The 19,637-nt window shown below is 42.2% G+C and overlaps 2 protein-coding genes across 4 annotated transcripts in view; one reads left to right on the forward strand and one right to left on the reverse strand.

Annotated features, from left to right (window-relative positions):
- Positions 1-14,856, reverse strand: LOC118301043 (secretory carrier-associated membrane protein 1). Of its 2 annotated transcripts, none has more exons than XM_035626108.2 (9): positions 14,598-14,856; positions 10,463-10,540; positions 8,639-8,740; positions 8,053-8,164; positions 6,440-6,568; positions 4,071-4,230; positions 3,656-3,757; positions 2,188-2,305; positions 1-2,081 (listed from the first exon to the last, which is right to left on the reverse strand). In XM_035626108.2, the coding sequence occupies exons 1-9, from the start codon at positions 14,655-14,657 to the stop codon at positions 1,932-1,934; spliced, it is 1,011 nt and encodes a 336-aa protein (XP_035482001.1). In that variant the 5' UTR covers positions 14,658-14,856; the 3' UTR covers positions 1-1,931. The 2 variants fall into 2 exon arrangements, with proteins under 2 accessions (XP_035482001.1, XP_035482003.1); XM_035626110.2 differs by lacking the exon at positions 14,598-14,856 and adding an exon at positions 11,750-11,900.
- Positions 14,302-19,637, forward strand: part of ap3b1a (adaptor related protein complex 3 subunit beta 1a) — a 57,649-nt gene continuing 52,313 nt past the window's right edge. Inside the window, exon 1 of one of the 2 annotated variants that reach the window (XM_035626103.2) lies at positions 14,302-14,433. Coding sequence is in view for 1 of the 2 variants with exons in the window: in XM_035626104.2 (XP_035481997.2) it covers positions 16,316-16,506 (191 nt within the window). In the remaining variant the exon portion in view is untranslated. Of the gene's footprint in view, positions 14,434-16,178; positions 16,507-19,637 lie in introns of those variants that run through there. The other variant, XM_035626104.2, reaches the window with a different exon arrangement.

Consider the following 19,637-nt stretch of genomic DNA (forward strand, 5'->3'; position numbering starts at 1 on the left):
AAAGTTCCATATTCTCCTTTATTAACACTCCTACACATCACACACTCACAAAAAAGCTAAGCTGGCTTTAACACGAGACACAACAGACAGAGAAATGAGACTCACAAGCTCGTACAGTATTCAGGAAATAAGACACATTCAAAGACACTTCAGCAGGAAACATACACGTTTAAATGATCCTACACTGGTAAATTAAAGTAACACACACAATGAACCTATCTTCAGATTAGATTGTGCACCTGAATGTGGTTTAGTCAATCCAGAATTCTCAAATTATGAATAAGCAGAACATCATATCAACATTACTGGCCATGTTTGTCATCTTTTACATTTTGTTTTGTTTTACTGCAACATGTCGATTTACAGCATGTGTATTTAAAATCTAGGTGCCAGTCTCAAGTCTGGTGTCATTTTTAACCTGGTCATGCAAGTGAAGAGCACATCCTGAGTACAACCGAGGTAAATCTCCAGCATGCCAGAGGAGCTGGAGACGAGTTAGACGTTCTTCTCCAGAAGTGTAGAAACATGCAGCTGTATATACGGAACAGCGGATCCTCTAGTGGCCTTGTAGTGTTCCTTTGTTGAGGAACCGACACCTCGAGCAGGCCTGATGTGAAGACTGAGCTCAGCTGGTGCGTGTTTTACAAATGTGAATTACACTGATGAGCGGGAAGGCGCGAGGCCATTCAAATAATTATCATTTGCACTGAATACAGGAACAATCCAATGAGCAGATTTAAAGTGCAACTCGGTGTGATTTCAGAATGGATATGTAGATAATTATAGGCAAAACACATGAAGCAAAAAAAAAAGAAAAAAGCAATTTTGTAAGTGACATTCCACCTAAAATAAAATAAATCTTTTAAGAATCAAACACTGCTTGAAGGTGGCTGTTAAAGTCTGTACCTCGGATCGGCTGAAAAACATAACTGGTTATTTAATTACGCTCGGAGTATAAAAAATTCTCATACAACCTGTGGAGCATAATTGTGGTCTCCATGTTGCATGACTGAAAAAAATCACCTCTAACTCTGAAATGTGACTGATTGCTCTGGCATTACTGTAAATTGGATATCTTTGTGTTTTGGACAAACCTAGCACTTTGAATTAACCTCCTTGGGCTCTGAGTTATGATGGTGGCCACTTTTCACCGTCATCTGATATTGCAATAGACAAAACAATCAACCGTTGCGCCCTACAGTCTGCAGGAGGGAGTGTTTGAAAGTTAACAGATGAAACTTTAATTGAAGCGTCACTTTAAGGAGAAAGACGACAAAAAGTCAATTATGAAGAAAGAAATAAAAGAAAAAAAGAGCAGAAGGCAAGGCAGTGAACTGGAATGCACAGCATTCATCTTCAACAACGCAAAATCCCTCCATCGGGGGGCAGCAGTGCTAAGTTATGTACTCGGCAAACAAAATCTGCCGCATGTGTATTCCCTGACAGCTAGAGAGTACAACATGACTTCCATTTGTCCAATAATAAATTAATCTTAAAATCAGGAAGTAGTGATTGAGTTGATGAATTAAAGAAAGGCTCAAACACACAGGCCACACGGAAGGCTTAAAGACAGCTGATGGTGGTAAATTCCCCGTGTCACTTTAGAGAGTCGGACGTGGTACGACTACATTACAATCAGTCTACGCGGGACAGAACCGACACTGAAATAGGCACACAAACAATCATTTAGTTGGCCAATCGCACGCTCGCACAGAAAAAAAGAAAAGAAGCGCACGCTGGTTGAGTGGTGGGAGTGCAGCGTCGATGAGGGGGTTCCCAGAGTCAGAGATGAGCGAGGCGGACAGCAGGAGAGAGAGAGAGAGAGAGAGAGAGAGAGAGAGAGAGAGAGAGCCATGACCCGATTTGTACAGCCCCAGTGGTGGATGTTGGTCGAGGGTTGGATGAAGAGATGAGCAAGCTCTCGAAGCCAATCAGATCTGCTCCTTGAAGGTTCCCTGTGCAGCCCTGGAGGCGGCATTAGCGGCAGCCGTCTGGACCGTCTTGTTGGACATGACGCCCGTGGCAAACTCCTGCTGGGCCTTCTCGAAGCTGGCACCCGTGGTTCGGTACATCGCATGGACCTGGTGAGCAAGAGGTGGGGGGGGGGGGGGGGTAATTAAAATATGAACAGGCGGTTACAGACTCTACCTAAATACATCTTCTGGGCTTGCTGTTTGTCCTCAGTACCTTTTTGAACATGATGAGGGACATTACGGCCAGTGAGGTGAAGAGAGCGGCGATGAGGATCATTATAATGCCCACTGGGATGCTTCGATTCAGGCCAGTCAAAGCTGCGATCCACCCACTAGGAACAAGAGAGTCGTTAAAGGGCACGTGTGGCGATATTCTGCATTTTATTACCTCTGCCAATTATGAATTCACCGCCGTCATTTTGTTTCTCTGTTTGTCCAAAAAAACACTGAAGGGAGTTCCATGAAACTCGGTGGAAGGATGGGACATGGCCCAAGAAAGGACCCAATACATTTTGGGGCAGATACTTTCTTTAAGACAGCGAATAAGTAATGGAATGAGTAATGAAAAATCAAAGTCATATTTAGGGGAATGATATATGTACTGTATGAGTGTTGGCAATTTGGTGCATCTTGATTGAACTTAAGGTGACTGCTATACTGAGTCCCTTCAAGCTCATTGTCAATAAAATCCCAAGAAAAGACCAAAACCAATCATAAATTGATCCACCTGTCAAGTATTGTGTATGAATCAAACCCTGATAGATGTTAATCCTCCGTGTCACTGAGCTCCGCTGTTTCCAAGAAACTATTAAAAACACATCGAGATACCGTCACACTGTGACATGTTCCTTCATCACCATAAACACTGTAATTTAATATTGACTCAGTCCCACATGCCCCCCCTCCTGCTGCCCCAAATACTCGCCAGAGCCCAAATATGGATTAATCCGCCGCTCAAAATAGTCCCTAACAAACGCACCATTTCCTCCTGTTTGAGTAATGTTTACTAAGAGGGGCAGTGCACAGTCGTAGTATTTCTCAAAAATAAAAGTACACATTTCTGTTAAAAGGTTCATGTCCTCAGTAGGAACAAAAAGGGGCTGAGTGTCACGGACAGGGAAGAGAGGATTAAAAATATTATAAAACACACTGTTGGTTTAGATCATTTGAGATTTCTGACAATAAGAAAACATAAGAATATTGCCAGCCTTATCCTTTATCAACGCAGCATGAATGAGTCTGCAAAGTTGATCACGATAAGGTCAACAATACATTTATATCAAGGTCATAATCAATATGTGCTGGGTGAAGATTTGATATCAATATTTTGAACATTACCTGAACAATTTTGTACATAACAGTGACAAATGCTCATTATGTTCTACAGCCCAACATGATGTTTTTAAATGCATTGTTTTGTCAAACTAACAAGGTAAAGATACTATACTGTCACTAGAATGTTAAGACAATGAAAAGCAGCAAAACATGTATATTTAAGAGGCCGGGGGCCTTTTACAATGATTTAACATTTGCCAAAAGAGTTGCAGTTTAACTTTCTGTCCAACAACTAAAATATTAATAGACTAATTGTTGCTGCCCTTAAAGCACATTAATAACCATGTTATAATCAATTCTTCAGATTTCTATCCCTACGATAGTGTCTTCATGCCCTGTTTTCTTACCAGGTGCCCCAACCAGTGATGCCAATACACTGGAGAACGTAGATGCCAAACTGACAGATGTATACAAAGAAGAAAATGAAAAATCGGAATGAGCTGTCACTCCTGCAGGAAAAGGAAGAAATAGAAGAAGAAAAGGAAGTGTTTATTTGTACAATCAAGGTAAACACATTTGTATTTACACCAACAGAGGGGGAATGTATGGGATTTTTTAGGTTTGATGTCATTGAGACAGATGCATTATGACATTGCAATATTGTTGGGGTTTTTTTCCCCCGTGTTTGATGTATTATAGCAGGTGTAATCTGTTTTTTACTATTTCTGCTTTCATAAAGCTTTTAATAAAAATCATTTCCCTTTTTCTGCCTAAAAAATGTTTTTTTCTTTTTCGCAAAGCAAACACATTTGTGTGGTTCACCTGAAGGCTGCGTATAGTGGACGGTACCAACAGACGAAAGAGCAGGGCGTGAAGAGCATGAACCAGAGGATGGACAGGCCGAAGTCCACCCCGTGCGACGCGTCCACGCAGAAAAAGGCCAGGCAGCCGACCATGTTGACGAGCAGCGTCCCGGTGTGAACTGAAGTACGAGGAAAACGAGAGAGGGAATTAAAAAAAAAATACAATACAGTAAATGTCCAGATGGAGGTTTTAGTGAAAGTGGGACAGAGTGGCAGCCCTGGTGTGTTTCTGTGTCAGAGGCTGGGGGATGTGGCTCAAGCAGGAATGTTCAGTGTCCTGCCAAGTCTGGTTCATGATGGAAGTGCAGGTAGTGCTGACGCTTAATATTTCAACATATAAAACTTTGCAGGTCGGACAACATTAAGCACACACGCACGCTTAAATAATTCACCGTTACCATGTGTTCTCGGGGTCCTAACAGTGACTGAGTGGTTAAAGCCATTGTGTTCAACTGAGTGGATTCTACATCATAGTGTGGAATATGACATGATCCTGCTGGCCGACATACCACAGCTGAGTGGGGGTGGGATGGAGACACTTGTGCTCAAGACCTGCCCCTGCTTGAGCTTAGGGAAAAGAACATTTTTGAAATCAGACTAACTAATCTGCGAATAAAGTAAAATAGCAAAAAGGAGGGAGGAAGGATCATTGCCTTGACAGGATCTACTGCTCTCTGAAGTCTGTATCTAAAGAGACCTTTCAGCAATCATCTGACCGAGTCACTTCATCAGGCCACATGACTGCAGCCACATGTCCTCGTCATGTGGCTGCTGAATTCCAGTGGAGGCCAGTCACTATTTCAATTCAATAAGGGCTGAGCAATGGAGGCCGCACTGGAAGGAAAAGTAGTTCTTATTCAGGAGGTCACTGTGATTGATCTTCTCATCTAAGTACTGTACCTCTTTTGAAGAAATCATCAGGAAAATAATGAAATAAAATCCAAAACAAATCTATAAAACAGACAAAACTAAATTCTTATGACTTTTTTCTAACTTTACACACACGTTGTATATGGACAATTACAACATTGTATAACCGCATGTCATTAAAAACAAGCGTGACTTTGACTCGTCAGGTCACTCGCGACGCAGTGTGGTGCTGGTTTCCATCTGGTTCGGTGCCGCATCGGCCAATCAAACACATGCAAGTGCACATTCCTGCTAGATTACACACAATAAAAGATTAAAAAGTTGCCACCGTAAAAACTTTACAGAGTTGTAAAACCCCATTTGTGAATATTACAAAGTGCTGTGGCGTGTTTTTGTTTGATAAACCTTGTAACACCTTCAACTGTTTCTCAAACTGGACTTCCTGGATGTATTTCACTGGGACAGCAAGTCAACCCACTCCAACGCAGCCCTATGTGGCCTTGTGCAGTATGGTAGTTCAACAATTTTCTGGAGAGTGTCATTAGTAAGATTAAGTAACTCTGCAATAATCTAGTCAGCGTAATCTGGATGTTGAAAGAACAATACACCGACCTACAGATATTTCCCAGCCACTAACTGGAAAATCACAAGGTTGATTATGTAATTATCAAAGTGCCTTCTCATCAACCAGACCTGGATGAAAGTAATGAAGTAATTCATTTGATTACAAATAAATGTATTTGACTACAAGAATTTTGTTCTGGGCACAGAATAACTGCAAACACACTTCATCTGTGGGTCAATCCCATAGACTGTAAATAAAAATGGACGTAGTTACCAGATCCCGGACCGTGAAGCCCAAGCAAAAGTGCCTGAAGCCTGTATTCTCTGGAATCACCAGCAGAGGGCGACTTCACTGGTTACAAAAATAAGTCAGTTTCTATATGTAGTAACTAGACTTCTATATACTGAATAAGTCTTTGAGAAAATGACTCAGCAAACATTTTCCTGAGGAGTTTATGGTTCTATCACTAGTTGCAGGTCTTCTTCAATACAGCCTGATGTTAATTTTTTAACTTATGGTCTCATTTAGTCAAACAGACGATAAAGCACCGTATGGTATTGGGGGTGTGGACCCCTGCTCCTTCCAAATACGGTTATGTCTTGTTCCAAAAAAACAAGATGGCACTTGGCCACAACTCGAGGCTTCAAAACGACAGTTTAAAAACCAATGGGTGTCCTGATCATGGGTTGCCACTTAGTTAACCCACCTCCCAGTGCAACAGACTATATTTTCATTTCTATAGGTGAGGCTGTGCGGACTGCAGCTAAATGTTAACGTCATGCACGCTATGCAGGAAATTTCATGTCAGTTCATCCTGTAGGAATTTCAGTCTGGAACAACCCGGCGGAACGACAAACTGACACTATGATAAAGGAATAAAAAGTATGACTCACACATCCAGAGGTAGTACATGATCTTGACCGTCTTCTGAAACTCCACAGGAATGTCCACGGTGATGTCGTGGTAGAAACAGGGACCCGCGGGGAACTTCTCCGGGAGGGGAGGCCAGTTGTTTTTCCTGCCTGAAACAGGACCATTGTAAGTCAAGCTTGCAGCCGACTGAAAGGCTTGAAAAGGAAAGGATGAGTCCACGTTTCATTTTGGTGCTCTTCGCTATTCACTCCTGATCTTTATATGAACGGCCTCTGAGGGAGAATTCTGTTTTACGGAGCAGCTGCAGCGTGTTTTACAGTAACCGCGTTACTGCAGCACATGAACAGTTCAGTCAAAGCCTTCTATGATTTCCTGCCGGGATTCTTTTTTGTGCATATTAACACAGTCAACAGTTTATGTGATTACACTTAATGGTGACATATTATGCTCATATTTTTAATTTGGGTGACCACTCGAAAAGGTTTACAGGCTCTAATGTTCAGTGTTCTCATACTGCCCATTCCTGCAGCTCCTCTTTTCACCCTCTGTCTAAAATGCCTGGATTTGTTTTAGCTCCGCCTCCCAATAAACCACAGTCTGCTCCGCCAGCTGGCCCAGACTGTTGCAATTGGTCAACAATTTCAAGATGTGTAGGAAATGTCATGCCCCTTCACCAGAAAAGTGGAGATTCTCAGGCCCTGTCTACACGAATGCGAATTTGTTGTAAATACGCGGAAGTCTTGCACATATGGGCCTCCCTTCCAGACGCACCCGGTGTTTTCGCTGCCTGAAAACGCACTCTTTTGAATCCAGGTCCCAGGGTGGAAAAGATAAATCTCCCCCCCTGCATTTGTGTATTTGAGTTTGTGTGAACGCCAGATACGCATACGATGATGTCATCGCCCCGCCCCATCCCACCCCTTGACCCTCGCCCGCGGCATCTCCACCAAAAACAATGGCGGACTACAGGCTTGTGATGGTGCAGCATCAGATGCTGACTCGCTGGGTCGCTAGGGCAATATATACTATTGCTCCGTTGCAACAGCAGTTCGCACTCAGAATCGGACCAAACAAAGGAGTCTACTTTTCCCTTCTCACTCGCCATCTTCGTACTGTTGTTGTTGTTCGGCTTCTTCTTCTTCTAAGAGTATTTGTATGCTCCGCCTCTTCCTCTTCTTTTTTGGTTGAGTTCTGTAGCAGAAAACAGCGCCACATATATAGGCCGGGGATAGGTACTACAGTGTTTCTACAGCTAGATGCGTCTTTCCAATGAATCCATCATTATGGAGAGGTTTCAGGCCCCCCTGCTGAGGAAAATGGGGGGGGGGGCATCGTTTTCGAAATATCTTGTGGTGTGGACGAGGACTCAGATTGCAGGCAGGTTACCCCAAAAGAGTCTGAACCAGTTGTTCAGAGCCAGGCTATAGGGTTTAGTCAGCTCACAAACTATTTATTTTTAACCTTTGGATAGATCCAGACCAGCCATTTCCAGTCTTCATGCAAAGCTAAGCTTGTCTGATAGTAACCTACTCATCTTACTCTCAGGAAGAGTGTTAGTGCATTTTTTTTGTGTACATGCTTTTGTTTTGCATCAGTTCTGATATGCAGCTGTATGCCGATGTTGGATGCTGACCTCCTGAAGCACTGAGTGACTGCATCTCTCTCTCCCGGCGGTCCAGCTCCGCAGCTTTCCTCTCCAACTCATCCTGTCGCCTCAAGAGCTCGGCAGCTGCTCGCGACTGCTCCTGCAAACAAAGAAATCCTCTCAACACACCGGAGAGAGTACAGGAGACTGTTTGGTGGGCTATTTTATTTTCAGCTCAATAGAGATCCTCGACTTTCTACTTTAGGAATGAGTCAATTTCTGTAGAGCAGCAGCACCAGTGGGAGGGGAGACATCACAACGACGTGCTCCCGGGAGTCTGCCTACAATCAGATGCAACATCACAAGTTATTTCCTCCAATGGCTTGGAGTTAGAAAACCCAGCCACAGTTTCCTGCTGAGCTGCTTCTCTGTCCACAAACTCAGCATGAAACCAGCTGTCGCTGTAAAGAATTTTCTGCTTTCAGTACAAATCTCTGCTGGCAATGCACACAATAATATCAGCATATAAGGGGCATATAAGACATGTCCGTCAAATCTGCAATTTCTCACCAAACCATTTAGCACAAAGTGACGGAAGGAGCAGCTGTTTTTGGCAGGGTGAGTTTAGTAATACCTGAAGCTCCGAGTAGGCTGGTGGCTCCTCTGTGGGTTTCATGATGGCGGGTTGTGTGTTGACCGAGGGTGCAGCAGTCTTGGGCGCCGTCCCCGCAGGCATCTAGGGAAAAAAAAAACCACATAAACATTTATGGTCAAAGCCCGTTTGACCTGTGACACTGACAAAAATTTCAAAAAAAACTTCAACAGTCTGGTATAATGTCTGAGATCCGCCAACGTGTGTGGAGGTTGTGTTTCTCATATGGCTGGCTGCTTGAACAGTAAGAATGACCGGGATTTTAACAACATAGAGAGATGTCACGTAAAAATATAAGCACTATATTCAATTGAATTTTATTTGTATAATGCCAAATCACATGATGCATCATATCAAGTCACTTCACACAGCGAGACCTCACAATATTACAGAAAAACCTAACTGTTCCCACAATGAGCAGCACTTGGGGACCGTGGAGAGAAAAACTCCTTTTTAAACAGGAAGAAACCTCGAGCAGAGCCGGACTCAGTTGTGGCCGGTACATCTGCCTCGACCAGAGGGTATTCCTCATGTAGTTAGAACCTGCAGAGCTATACTTTGTGTGGAAGCTAAATGAATATGTGAAAAGACCTCTTCTTAGTTCTTACATTAAAATTAAAGAATAAATATAAGCTGAGGATTTTATTAAAATTTCTTGAATAAAGGAACAAAGAATGATTGCACATGATAAAATATGCGTAACATGATGGGGATGTTACAAATGTTAATATATGAGTAACACCAACTTTAGACATAGTTTATGAAGCTTAGAAAAAAAAACTTAAAATATCACACATTTGTGAATGCAAAGAGAGTATAGGCTTTTGCAATATATTTCATTCGTAAAAAGTCTGAAAAAGCATCTAAATTTGCTGTTCTCTTATGGAGCCGAATGATTTGATGTGGTGAGATTAGTGCAATTAGAGCATAACATATAAATAATATAGTCTTTTTTTAATTATCATGCAATCTGTGATTCTGAATTGAAATAAAATCTTTTTTATTTCTTTTTTTATTAATTCAGTTATTCAACCTGTTCCCAGACAATCTAATTTTTTGTGCACAGGCATACGTCATAATGCTGTTCTCCTCTGAATGGTAAACCTTTAGAGTTCACAGCCAAAAAGTCAGAGAGCCTTACCCTAACCCACAAACATGGTACAAATATATATATATATTTTTGCCTTGTCTGTTTTTTGTATTAATAATGGTGGACAAGGTCTGTAGTTTTACACTTTGGAGCCACAAGTCTGGACCAGTTCTGTGTCAACAACTGTTGCTGTGATATGTGGATCCTAATATGCAAGTTGTGTGAAGACTGAGTCCTACACAGACCAAAACACACCCAAGGTAGCGCTACAAAGGCCAAAGCCCTCCGTGGGTGTGACGGTGTACAGTAGGTAGTTAATAAATAATCATTCAAATAGTGAGGAACCAGAGCTAAACATTAAACCAGCACTGGCTATTTGACTAGACTTATCACCAGGTCCTCGTTTTAGAGAGTGCGGCACAGTTCAATTTCAAATTACAGTAACAGAGCTCTGTGGTGTCACATCTAAGGTAATAAGTAGGACTGACGATCACTGGGGATTTATATAACACGCTCAGGGAGATCTCTTATTTCCCATTCAACACATTTTTTAATTAAACAGTGACCATTATATTCCCATCGTCATTACGTCATGCGGGAAGTCAGAAATAACAAGGACGGCTTTGGAACTAAATAAATCCTCTAAGCCCCGTGAATGTTGTTCCAAACCACAATGTGATAAAGGAGCTCAGTTGATAATCTTTAAAAGCACTCACTGGTTTGCCGTCTGTGAAGGGATTGTACTCCTCCAACCCAGGGGGAGCTGCCTGTCTCACTTGGGTCACTGACGGATCCTGAGAAAACAAAATAAAAAGAAGAGAGGGGAAAGGCTGAATGAAGGGCAGCTAACAGCTCGACTGGGATGAATAAGTCTGGCGTCTGGAGAGAATACCACAATCTTGATAAATCTTTTGTTGTGTTTTCACCAAGGACACCAAGGAGGTGGGGGGGAAAGAAAAGGGAAAGAAATGGTTCATGAAAGTGTGAAAACCCTCAATTATTCTGCCAGATCAAGGCCAAACATCCTTCTTTCTTTGAAATGCAACAAGCCTATAATTCAATAGTGGCAAAGACGGGATGATTCCAATAATTTTCACGGGAAGACGTCTATAAATAGCCATGAGTCCACGGGTTTCAGGAGCGGGGAGAACGCTTCTGGCTTCCAAAGACAGAAATAAAAATGGAGACTGTGTATTTGTCTAGTTTGCTGCTCTATGCACAAAAACTGCCAATCGCTTTACAATTCCTTTTTACACACATTCTTGATTTGCAATATAAGCATATCTGAACAACCTTGTTCAATAAGGATGAAGATAGAGAATGACAGTTTTGTTATGAGAGCACCAAAACTGAAATGAAGGATGAAGCCAAAACATCCAGAAACCAGAGGAGGAATGTAATCAAGTACCGCTGAGTTGTTCTTAAAGGGGCAGTAAGCGATTACAATACGCGTTTTGTAAAAATAAGCAAATATGTCCTCACTGTCCACACTAGCTGTAGGTTCTGTGTGCCGAAAAAAAGGTTTTACATATAAAATATTAGATTTGAAATAATATATATGATGCATCGTATAGTAAAACCAAGCAACAGTATAAAAATATGCCACTTAATTAAATTGGCTACGTCTTATGTGAACACTTTGCAGTAGTGCCCTTACATTTGATAATTCCGGGTATATTTTCTACCAAGGCTTTTCTACTGTGAGTATTGTTACTTTGACTCTAATAAAACATCGGAATACTTCTTCCACCACAGTCATAAACACATGAACAGACCTTTAGAGCCAAGTTAAGAGCATCCGTTACTTTACTTTCCAGGTAAGTGGCTATAATATTGGAGTACTGTACAACTACAGTAGGCTGTGTTGAAATATTCAACTCCTGTTTAACAGGTCAAACTTTTAAAGTTTAGTATCTACTGCCCGTGTTTGCGTGTTAAGTTCCTGTTCCTGATGGCATCAGTTATGACACAATTTCATACATTTCTTCTTGTAATAAGCTTACCATCAGCTGTTGTCAAGGCAGGCCCTAGTTTAAATCAAACTGCAGCTCGAGCTTATCGTCCAATCTGCGTATTCCTGAAGTGCTACCCTCATCCAGTCTCACAGTGCAGTCCTCTCGCTGACTCTCCGACTCTTACATTTCTAGTATAGCGTCTCTTCCACTATCACACACACACACACACACACACACACACACACACACACACACACACACACACACACACACACACACACACACACACACACACACACACACACACACACACACACACACACACACACACACACACACACACACACACACACACACACACACACACACACACACACACACACACACACACACACGAACTGCAACTTGTCACCAGACCGGGGTCGTGAATATTTTAGGCTATGTGGTGTTTAAAGTTTAATGCTGCCCTATACTCCACAGCCAAACAAATGCATTGATATTCACCAAGTGGAGAGGTTTCATCAGTTCATCGCCACCACGTATTGTGCGCCTGTTGCATTTCCGCCTGCGTGAAAGCTGATTTCAGGGCTACGGATTTCTTGCCACCTAACGACATAATAAAAGTAGTGAACTTGAATTCCACCGTGAAGCTTAAAATAAAACAGGCACTGTTCTGCACAAATCTCACACGTTGACGACACTTCATCAAAGCCCTCATCGCTCTGCATAGTGATTTTAAAGGTGAAGCTGCAATATGTTACACATAATTACCATGCAACATTTTACATGTGATTGAGCTGCAGCCACGATCAAATGTGACACCTACACTTCCATATAAACCTTTTTTTTGGTTGTTGTTAAGCTCACATCCAGAAAAAATAGGCCGAAACAGAATGAACAAATCCCAGCACCACATGTCCACCATGAAGGCACCATATGATTTCATGAACTATTGAAGATGGCTCAGAGTCGTGAGGGAGGCTCCAGATCTCCTCAGGCAGGATAAAAAAAGTGAAGGGTGGGCCAATGACTGACAGAAACGTGGCAGAACAGCAGGGTTCATCAGTCATGTCAGTATGTTAATGAGGACTCCATGAATAATTCACTTCCTCTGCGTCTGTACGGTCAAACTTTGCCGTGGGCATTTTTCACCGTCCGTCACACACCCACTGGCAGAGAAAAGTGCATGCAATAAATGAAAACGAGAGAAATTAATAGTTAATAATTGTGGCCATGTTCTCTTGAACAGGAATGTCAGAACTAGAGCCCGACCGATATATCGGTTGGCCGACAAAATCGGGCGATAAAAGCCTTTCACAGACCTATCAGTATCGGACGATATTTTAAGATCCCGACCGATATTATCGGCCAAATGATTTGAGCCTTTAAATGTGCATTTAGAGTTTACATTTTATGTAAAGAAAAAGTTTGTTATAAGTTATGAGGATTTGGTTGTATTTGTATTTTCAATTTATAGTTATTTATGACAAAGCTCATAGTTAAGCTAAAATATCAAGTCTCAATTGCATGGCTTTGTCATAAAGGTTTATTAATCACTGACACATTTTTTTTAAATAAATAAATATATAAATATAAATCGGCCGATGTATCAGGAATCTTGTGCCCACAAGATGGCTCTGATCAGAACAATAATGTAGGCTATTGGTCAATTATGGCCTTTTATACTTATTCAATAAAAAGAACACGAGTCAGATGTTTATCTGAATATTCATACATCTAAAATGTCAGATGGGCTTCACAAATGTGCTTTCTGTCAACTGTCAAATTCCTCTCTTCTCACATTGGAGATACTTAAACCATCAAATGTTTGGTATACTTAAAAAACTACTTACATTAATACTAAACTTGTTTCCATCAACTACTTTATTAATCAACAAATAGCAGCTGCCCGCCTATTATTTCTGACACGCTACAAAAAAAGGGGATTGACCTAATGTCTCATTAATGTAAATCCATACTAAAAAACAAGGCCTGCATCTCACAATTATTGTCACTGTTGACAATTTGAACGATTAATTTCCTGATTAACTGATTCATCTTGGCCCCCAGAGATGTCACTGAATAGTGAAACGACTGCATCATCATGACATAACAGAAGCCCGCGGTGACACATTCAGGCGTCCTGGGGGAGGGAAGACAAGGGAAGGAGTGACGAGCACATGATCAAACAAATGTTTTCACCTTGACAAGACTCTTTGGGGACAAGACTGAGAGTAGCCGGAGGCCTACATACAGCCAACGAGCACAATGTCAGCATGGAAAGCTGTGAAACTGTGTACTCTCACGCGTTCACTTGTCCGTTTTTGAGAAGTAGTTTGGAAGAATCACCTAAATGACAGGTTTTGTTTTTTTAATAGAAAAAGAATCCAGATGAATTCCCTCTGTGTTGCCGCCTCTGGTTTTCTAATTTCAGGGGGATGCAGGATAATCTATTCAATGGCCGGTCAGTTACATCCGGGCCTGGAATCAGGAAGAGCATTGGAACAGCGGCGTGTCTAATGTATGTGTTTAAAGGGAATGATGTCAGAGACACGTGGACAGGTAAAAACCAGCGTAAGGGGAACCATTCAGATCGTTTCCTCAAAGCAGGACCAGTTGCTGGGGCAACGACATGGTTCGACGAGCACAGACGCACAACTCTGTCTTTCAGCTCTGCGTGTTGTGTCGCTCCAGTCCAAGTGCACCGACGTAGACAGGAAGTGTCCGTCTAAGTAAGTTGTGTAACATTGTCCGCGAGGGGCTTCACCGCCGCAGTTCAGCTCATAGTATCCGCTGGCAGACTTGCTCCTTGCTAATAACCGCGTCATTAAAATTAAAATGTGAAACAAATCCAGCAGCTAACGCCAATGTGGCTACCTCGGCTAGCTGACGTTACCTGAAACGGGTTGTGGTGGAACTCAGGGTCCGCGAACGGGTTGCTGTCGAAATCGGACATTCTGCGCCTGTGACTCCTTCCCGTTCAACGCGTCTATAAACCAAAGTTTGGGTCAGCGGCCACCGCGAGTAAACTCCCCCCCACCCCCCGCCAAAAAAAAAATGTGTCGCTTCGGGGCGGACAGGACGCAGGAGAAGACGCGGGTCGGGGGTGAAGTCGAGTGTGGATAGTTTCCAGATATGCCACCGCGGTGCCGGGATTGGTCACAAGCCGCGGATCAAGTGTGACGCAACCAGCCGGAAGTACGGATACGTCCTAGCTTTCAAAACAAAACCGTACCCGTCAGCTCTTTGAACTTCACATCAGGTCTTTCCTTTCACCTCGCAGATACATTAACAAATATTGACAGCTTACTTTGTACTATTACTTGATGAATTGATGCGTTTTTTGTTGGTGAAATGTTGGATCAGTTGACTGCTTTTGACCTAAAAAATAAAGGGCCCTCTTCAAACCAAGCTTGCAACCAAAAATAGAAAAAGATAAATAAAATAGAAAAATAAGCCCCACTGAACAAATTGATTGCACAGTAAAAAACAGTATAACGTGTTATCCAACTAGTGAATGTATTCCCCTTTGATAAGCAAGTTGAAGGTTTCTGATATGAATTCCAGTATAACATTGTAATGGGAGTCGTAACCATACTGTCTGTGACTCTATACAAAAGTGGCCCATGTCCTACTCATATGACAATATGTCACATTGTTGACACTAGGCTATTGAGGTCATATCAGTTATACATATATCACCATCAGAGGGGGCCCTTTCACCAACACACATTTGTTATCATGGTTTTTCAAAACATTCCTTAAATATTTAAGAATGATGTGTCATGTTTGTTTTGCATTGTACATCTGTGCCTCATCTGACTGTATTAATGATATAATACATGTACAAAATCTTATAAATCATTATAAGAGGAGTGATTGGAAAACAGGTCCCCCTTTTTCATGGAGGTCAAATTTAAGTAGACAATGATATTCAATTTAAACTAACCCTTCTCATACTTGATTCATTTGTACATGTATTAAATCATTATGAAATGAGTTAAGGCAAAAGGTTCCCAGGAATATAATAAACATTCACTTACTATGTACATTTACCCCAAAAAAGGAAGAGGTCAATAAAACAACTCGTGTCGTGAAATGGAAATATTTCAGTCACAAAAACTTTTGAAAAAAAGTTAATCCATGCATTTGAGGGTAAATTTAATCCAATTTCAGCTAATTTCACTTAATTTAAATGAACGTGAAGTACTGACCATAAAATCAGTACTACTCCGAAAAAAAGGATACGTAAAATACGTTGAATGGGTAGCCTACGCAATTTTCTGCTCACGTTCTTCCTCTACGAAAAGGAGCGTAGCAACGTTGTTCCCTTGGCAACGCAGCGGCTCGGAGAGATTAGACCATAGATCCACAACATCCAAACGGGCAGTTTCAGCAGCCGTCAACAGGCAGTCTCTTCTAGCTTCTCGCAGATCTATGACCCCTGTGCGGCTGATGCCCTGTCATGTGACACTAGCTTGTCCAACTCACACTTCCGCTACTGCGTGTAAAAAAAAAAGAAGAAGAAGAAGAAGAAGAAGAAGAAGAAGAAAAAGTTGGGAGAAGTTGAGCTCTGCCGCACCGCTTGACGCTACGAGCAATACCGTCGGCTTTATGAACAGCCTGCAGGTCGAACGGGGAGCAGAAGACGTCTACCTATCGAGGATGTCGACGGGCGCCTCGTACAATGACCAGGGAGGCGCCGAGGCGGCGGTGGAAGCGGGGCAGGAGAGCACCCCGACCTCCTCGGGCGCCGGAGCCGGAGCCGGAGCCGCCTTCGGGCTGTTCAGCACCGACTTTAAAAAGTAAGACGCACGCTTCACCCGCGGTGCACGTAGACGGTTACGGGCAACTGGATGCGGCTAAATGCCATCCGAGAAAGCCAGGAAGCGATGGCGAACGTCGGGTTAGCGGTTTGCCAGGGACCCTGGGATGCACATTACACATCCCACTCTTATTAATGTGACCACGTTTAGACGGCCCCTCGGGGTTCAACACACCTGCTTTATGGTTATATTCAACCTCAGCCAATCAGTGTCAACATGAAGCCCCCTCTTGTCAAAGGTGAGCAGGGACCAACCCTCTTAGTGACCTGCTTTCAGGAACCCCCCCCTTGACCCCCATCCTGTGAGTTGACCCCCATCCTGTGAGTGACATGGCCGCTTCGTTCATTCCTCAGTCAATCATGAATACAACACAGTGCTCAAAGAGAGATAGGTAACTGGCACTTTTAAAACAGAAAACGCCAAAAGGGCACCGGTGCCAGCTTGTGATTATTTACAAATTTTCATCCTACTTTTTTGCGATGGTTTTACTGACCTCCGCATACTTGGGACTTGCACTGTCGGTTAGACGGTGGCGTCAGAGAATAATAGTGGGCATTTCTGTCCTTTTATACTCTGGAAAACCGATCGATCAGGGCTGCGACAGTTAATCGAGTAATTGATGAGTAATCGACAACTATTTTGATAATCGATTAATGGACCGAGAACATCATTTTGTGTGGACAAAACCAAACATCAAATTGGGGCTTTGGGAAACACGGTCGACATTTTTTCCCCATGTTATGACATTTTATTGACCAGGCAACTAATAGATTAATCGAGAAAATAATCGACAGATTACATCGATGATGACAAAATGTGTTAGTTTGCAGCCCTACAATGGATTATCAAAGAAGATAACTGATAATGAAATTAAATGTTGGTTGCAACCTTGCAGTTCTCCTACGATTGAGAAAATACTTGCATGGTCAAGTTCTCCCTGTGTGATGGTTACTTGACACACAGAAGGAGAAAAAAAAACTATGACTACAGTGTAATCTAGGGCAAGCAGTCGGTTGCTTTGCCCACTTTGTAATCCAGCCTTGAGTTTAGGAAGCTGCAGCATGTGAAGTTACTGACAGAAGTACACATACGTCATATCTCTTTGACATTGACACTGGTAACCATCAAATGCATGTTTGGAGCTTAGCCTGCAGGTGGCGGGGACTGACCTCCACATACCTCATTGTACTGTACACATCATTAGAGTTGTCATTATCTGCCTTTGACCCTGTAAAATGAAGAATACCCTGGGAGCAACGCTTGTTTGCCCTTTTTGATTATGATTGTAGGTGTGCGCTGCTTTAACTTGTGCTTGTTGAATATGCAACTTTACAAAAAAGCTCAATTTTTAAGATGTAAGTTTATCTCACAAGATCCCTCCCATCTTTAAGCCTCAGTGTGAAATATCTATCCATCGTCTACCGCTTTATCCACTTAAGGGTCACTGGAGCCAATCACAGCTAACAATGGGCGAGATACACCCTGGACAGGTCGCAGAGACAAACAACCATTCACTCTCACATTCAAACCTAGGGTCAATTTAGAGTCTCCAATTAACCTAACCCCATTCTGCATTTCTTTGGACTGTGGGAGGAAGCCGGAGAACCCAGAGACAGAACCCACGCATACACGGGGAGAACACGCAAACTCCACACAGAAAGGCCCTGATTGGTATGAACCGGGATTTGAACCCAGAATCTTCTTGCTGTGAGGCGAAAGCGCTAAACACTACACCACCGTGCAGCCCCCCATCCAAGTACTAACCAGGCCTGACACTGCTTAGCTTCCGAGATCAGACGAGATCGGGCGTATTAGTGTGAAATATTGTTTTGTCTATTTTAAATGAGACTTGAGTGCTGTAACCAGGATCGTGTTCAATATTACTGGGTGTATTAGGATAACTTCATGAAAAATATTAATTTTATTATCATATAAAAGCAGGTAAACTTTATTTCGCAAGGCAGAAAACCACTTAATAATAATTTGCTTATTATTTTTCTGTCCATCAACTAACTGTTGCCGGTCTGAATTGAATTCATTAAAGTCGAATTTTGCTCTAAACCCATTGTTTTAATATACACCGCTAAACATTAATATTATTATGACTGTGTGTTGGTGGATAGGAAAAATACTCTTTATTTACATTAAGTATTCAAAGTTGAGCTACTAGAATGTATTAAAATTTAAGAACTTTTGGACATAACACATCATATTTTTTTCGACAATAGCTACGTGGGTGTCCAAGACCAAAAAGAACCTATCTTATCCATTTTATTTTTATAACCATTTTGAATCAACATGTGTGTGAGTGTTACAAACCTACAGTATCTTGACTGTCAGCATGTTTTGGTCATGTGTTTTGAGTTGCACCTCACAAAAGCTGACACTAGAGGGCAGCCAATCATAAGTGTCAGCATCCTTTTGTATTTTGTCATTTCTTGTAAAATCAGTGATAATGCATCTTAGCTGCCTTGGTTGATTGCTGTCTTTCTGGGCGTGAGGCTACACACCACAGCAGATCTTTAATGTGTATATATCTAGTAAACTGCTGTATCAGGTTTTATGTGTAGGCTTTTGTGTATTCTTTTCTCAAAGAAATGCCTGTGCAGTGTTATTAACTTTCCCTGACTTCTGGCAAACCCTTGTGTTGCGGTTACGCTGCAGCTTCTCACTTTGTTTTTGAGCAAGCTTTAAGTCGCCGTGAAATCTAAAATGTGGTTTTGTCACTTTCGAAGACCGTCATTTGCAGGAGTGTTAAATGTTGCCCAGCATGCTAAAGAGAACCCCTAAGCTGTCTCACATGACCATCTACCCACTTAGGCAATGCTAGGTCATATGTATGCTTACTCCCCAGGCCAAGCTGGAAGATCTGGATAAGAAAGCGAGGGTCATGAATGATCCTTCTGTTTGCACGCCTGCATGAAACAATTCACAATACGCAGGCCTGTGCATCCTATTGCGTGTCATGCCACTACACGTGTCTCACGTTAGTTAGCATTTATGCATCTTGCGTACTAGTTAGTTAAAGTTAGCCGCAGCAGTCGCTACATTGAAAGCCTGCTCGGCTAAATTTAAATTAAATTGTAGGTAGTCGAATGTTTGTCACACGT

Source organism: Scophthalmus maximus, chromosome 2, assembly GCF_022379125.1.
Source record: "Scophthalmus maximus strain ysfricsl-2021 chromosome 2, ASM2237912v1, whole genome shotgun sequence".
Lineage (NCBI taxonomy): Eukaryota > Metazoa > Chordata > Actinopteri > Pleuronectiformes > Scophthalmidae > Scophthalmus > Scophthalmus maximus.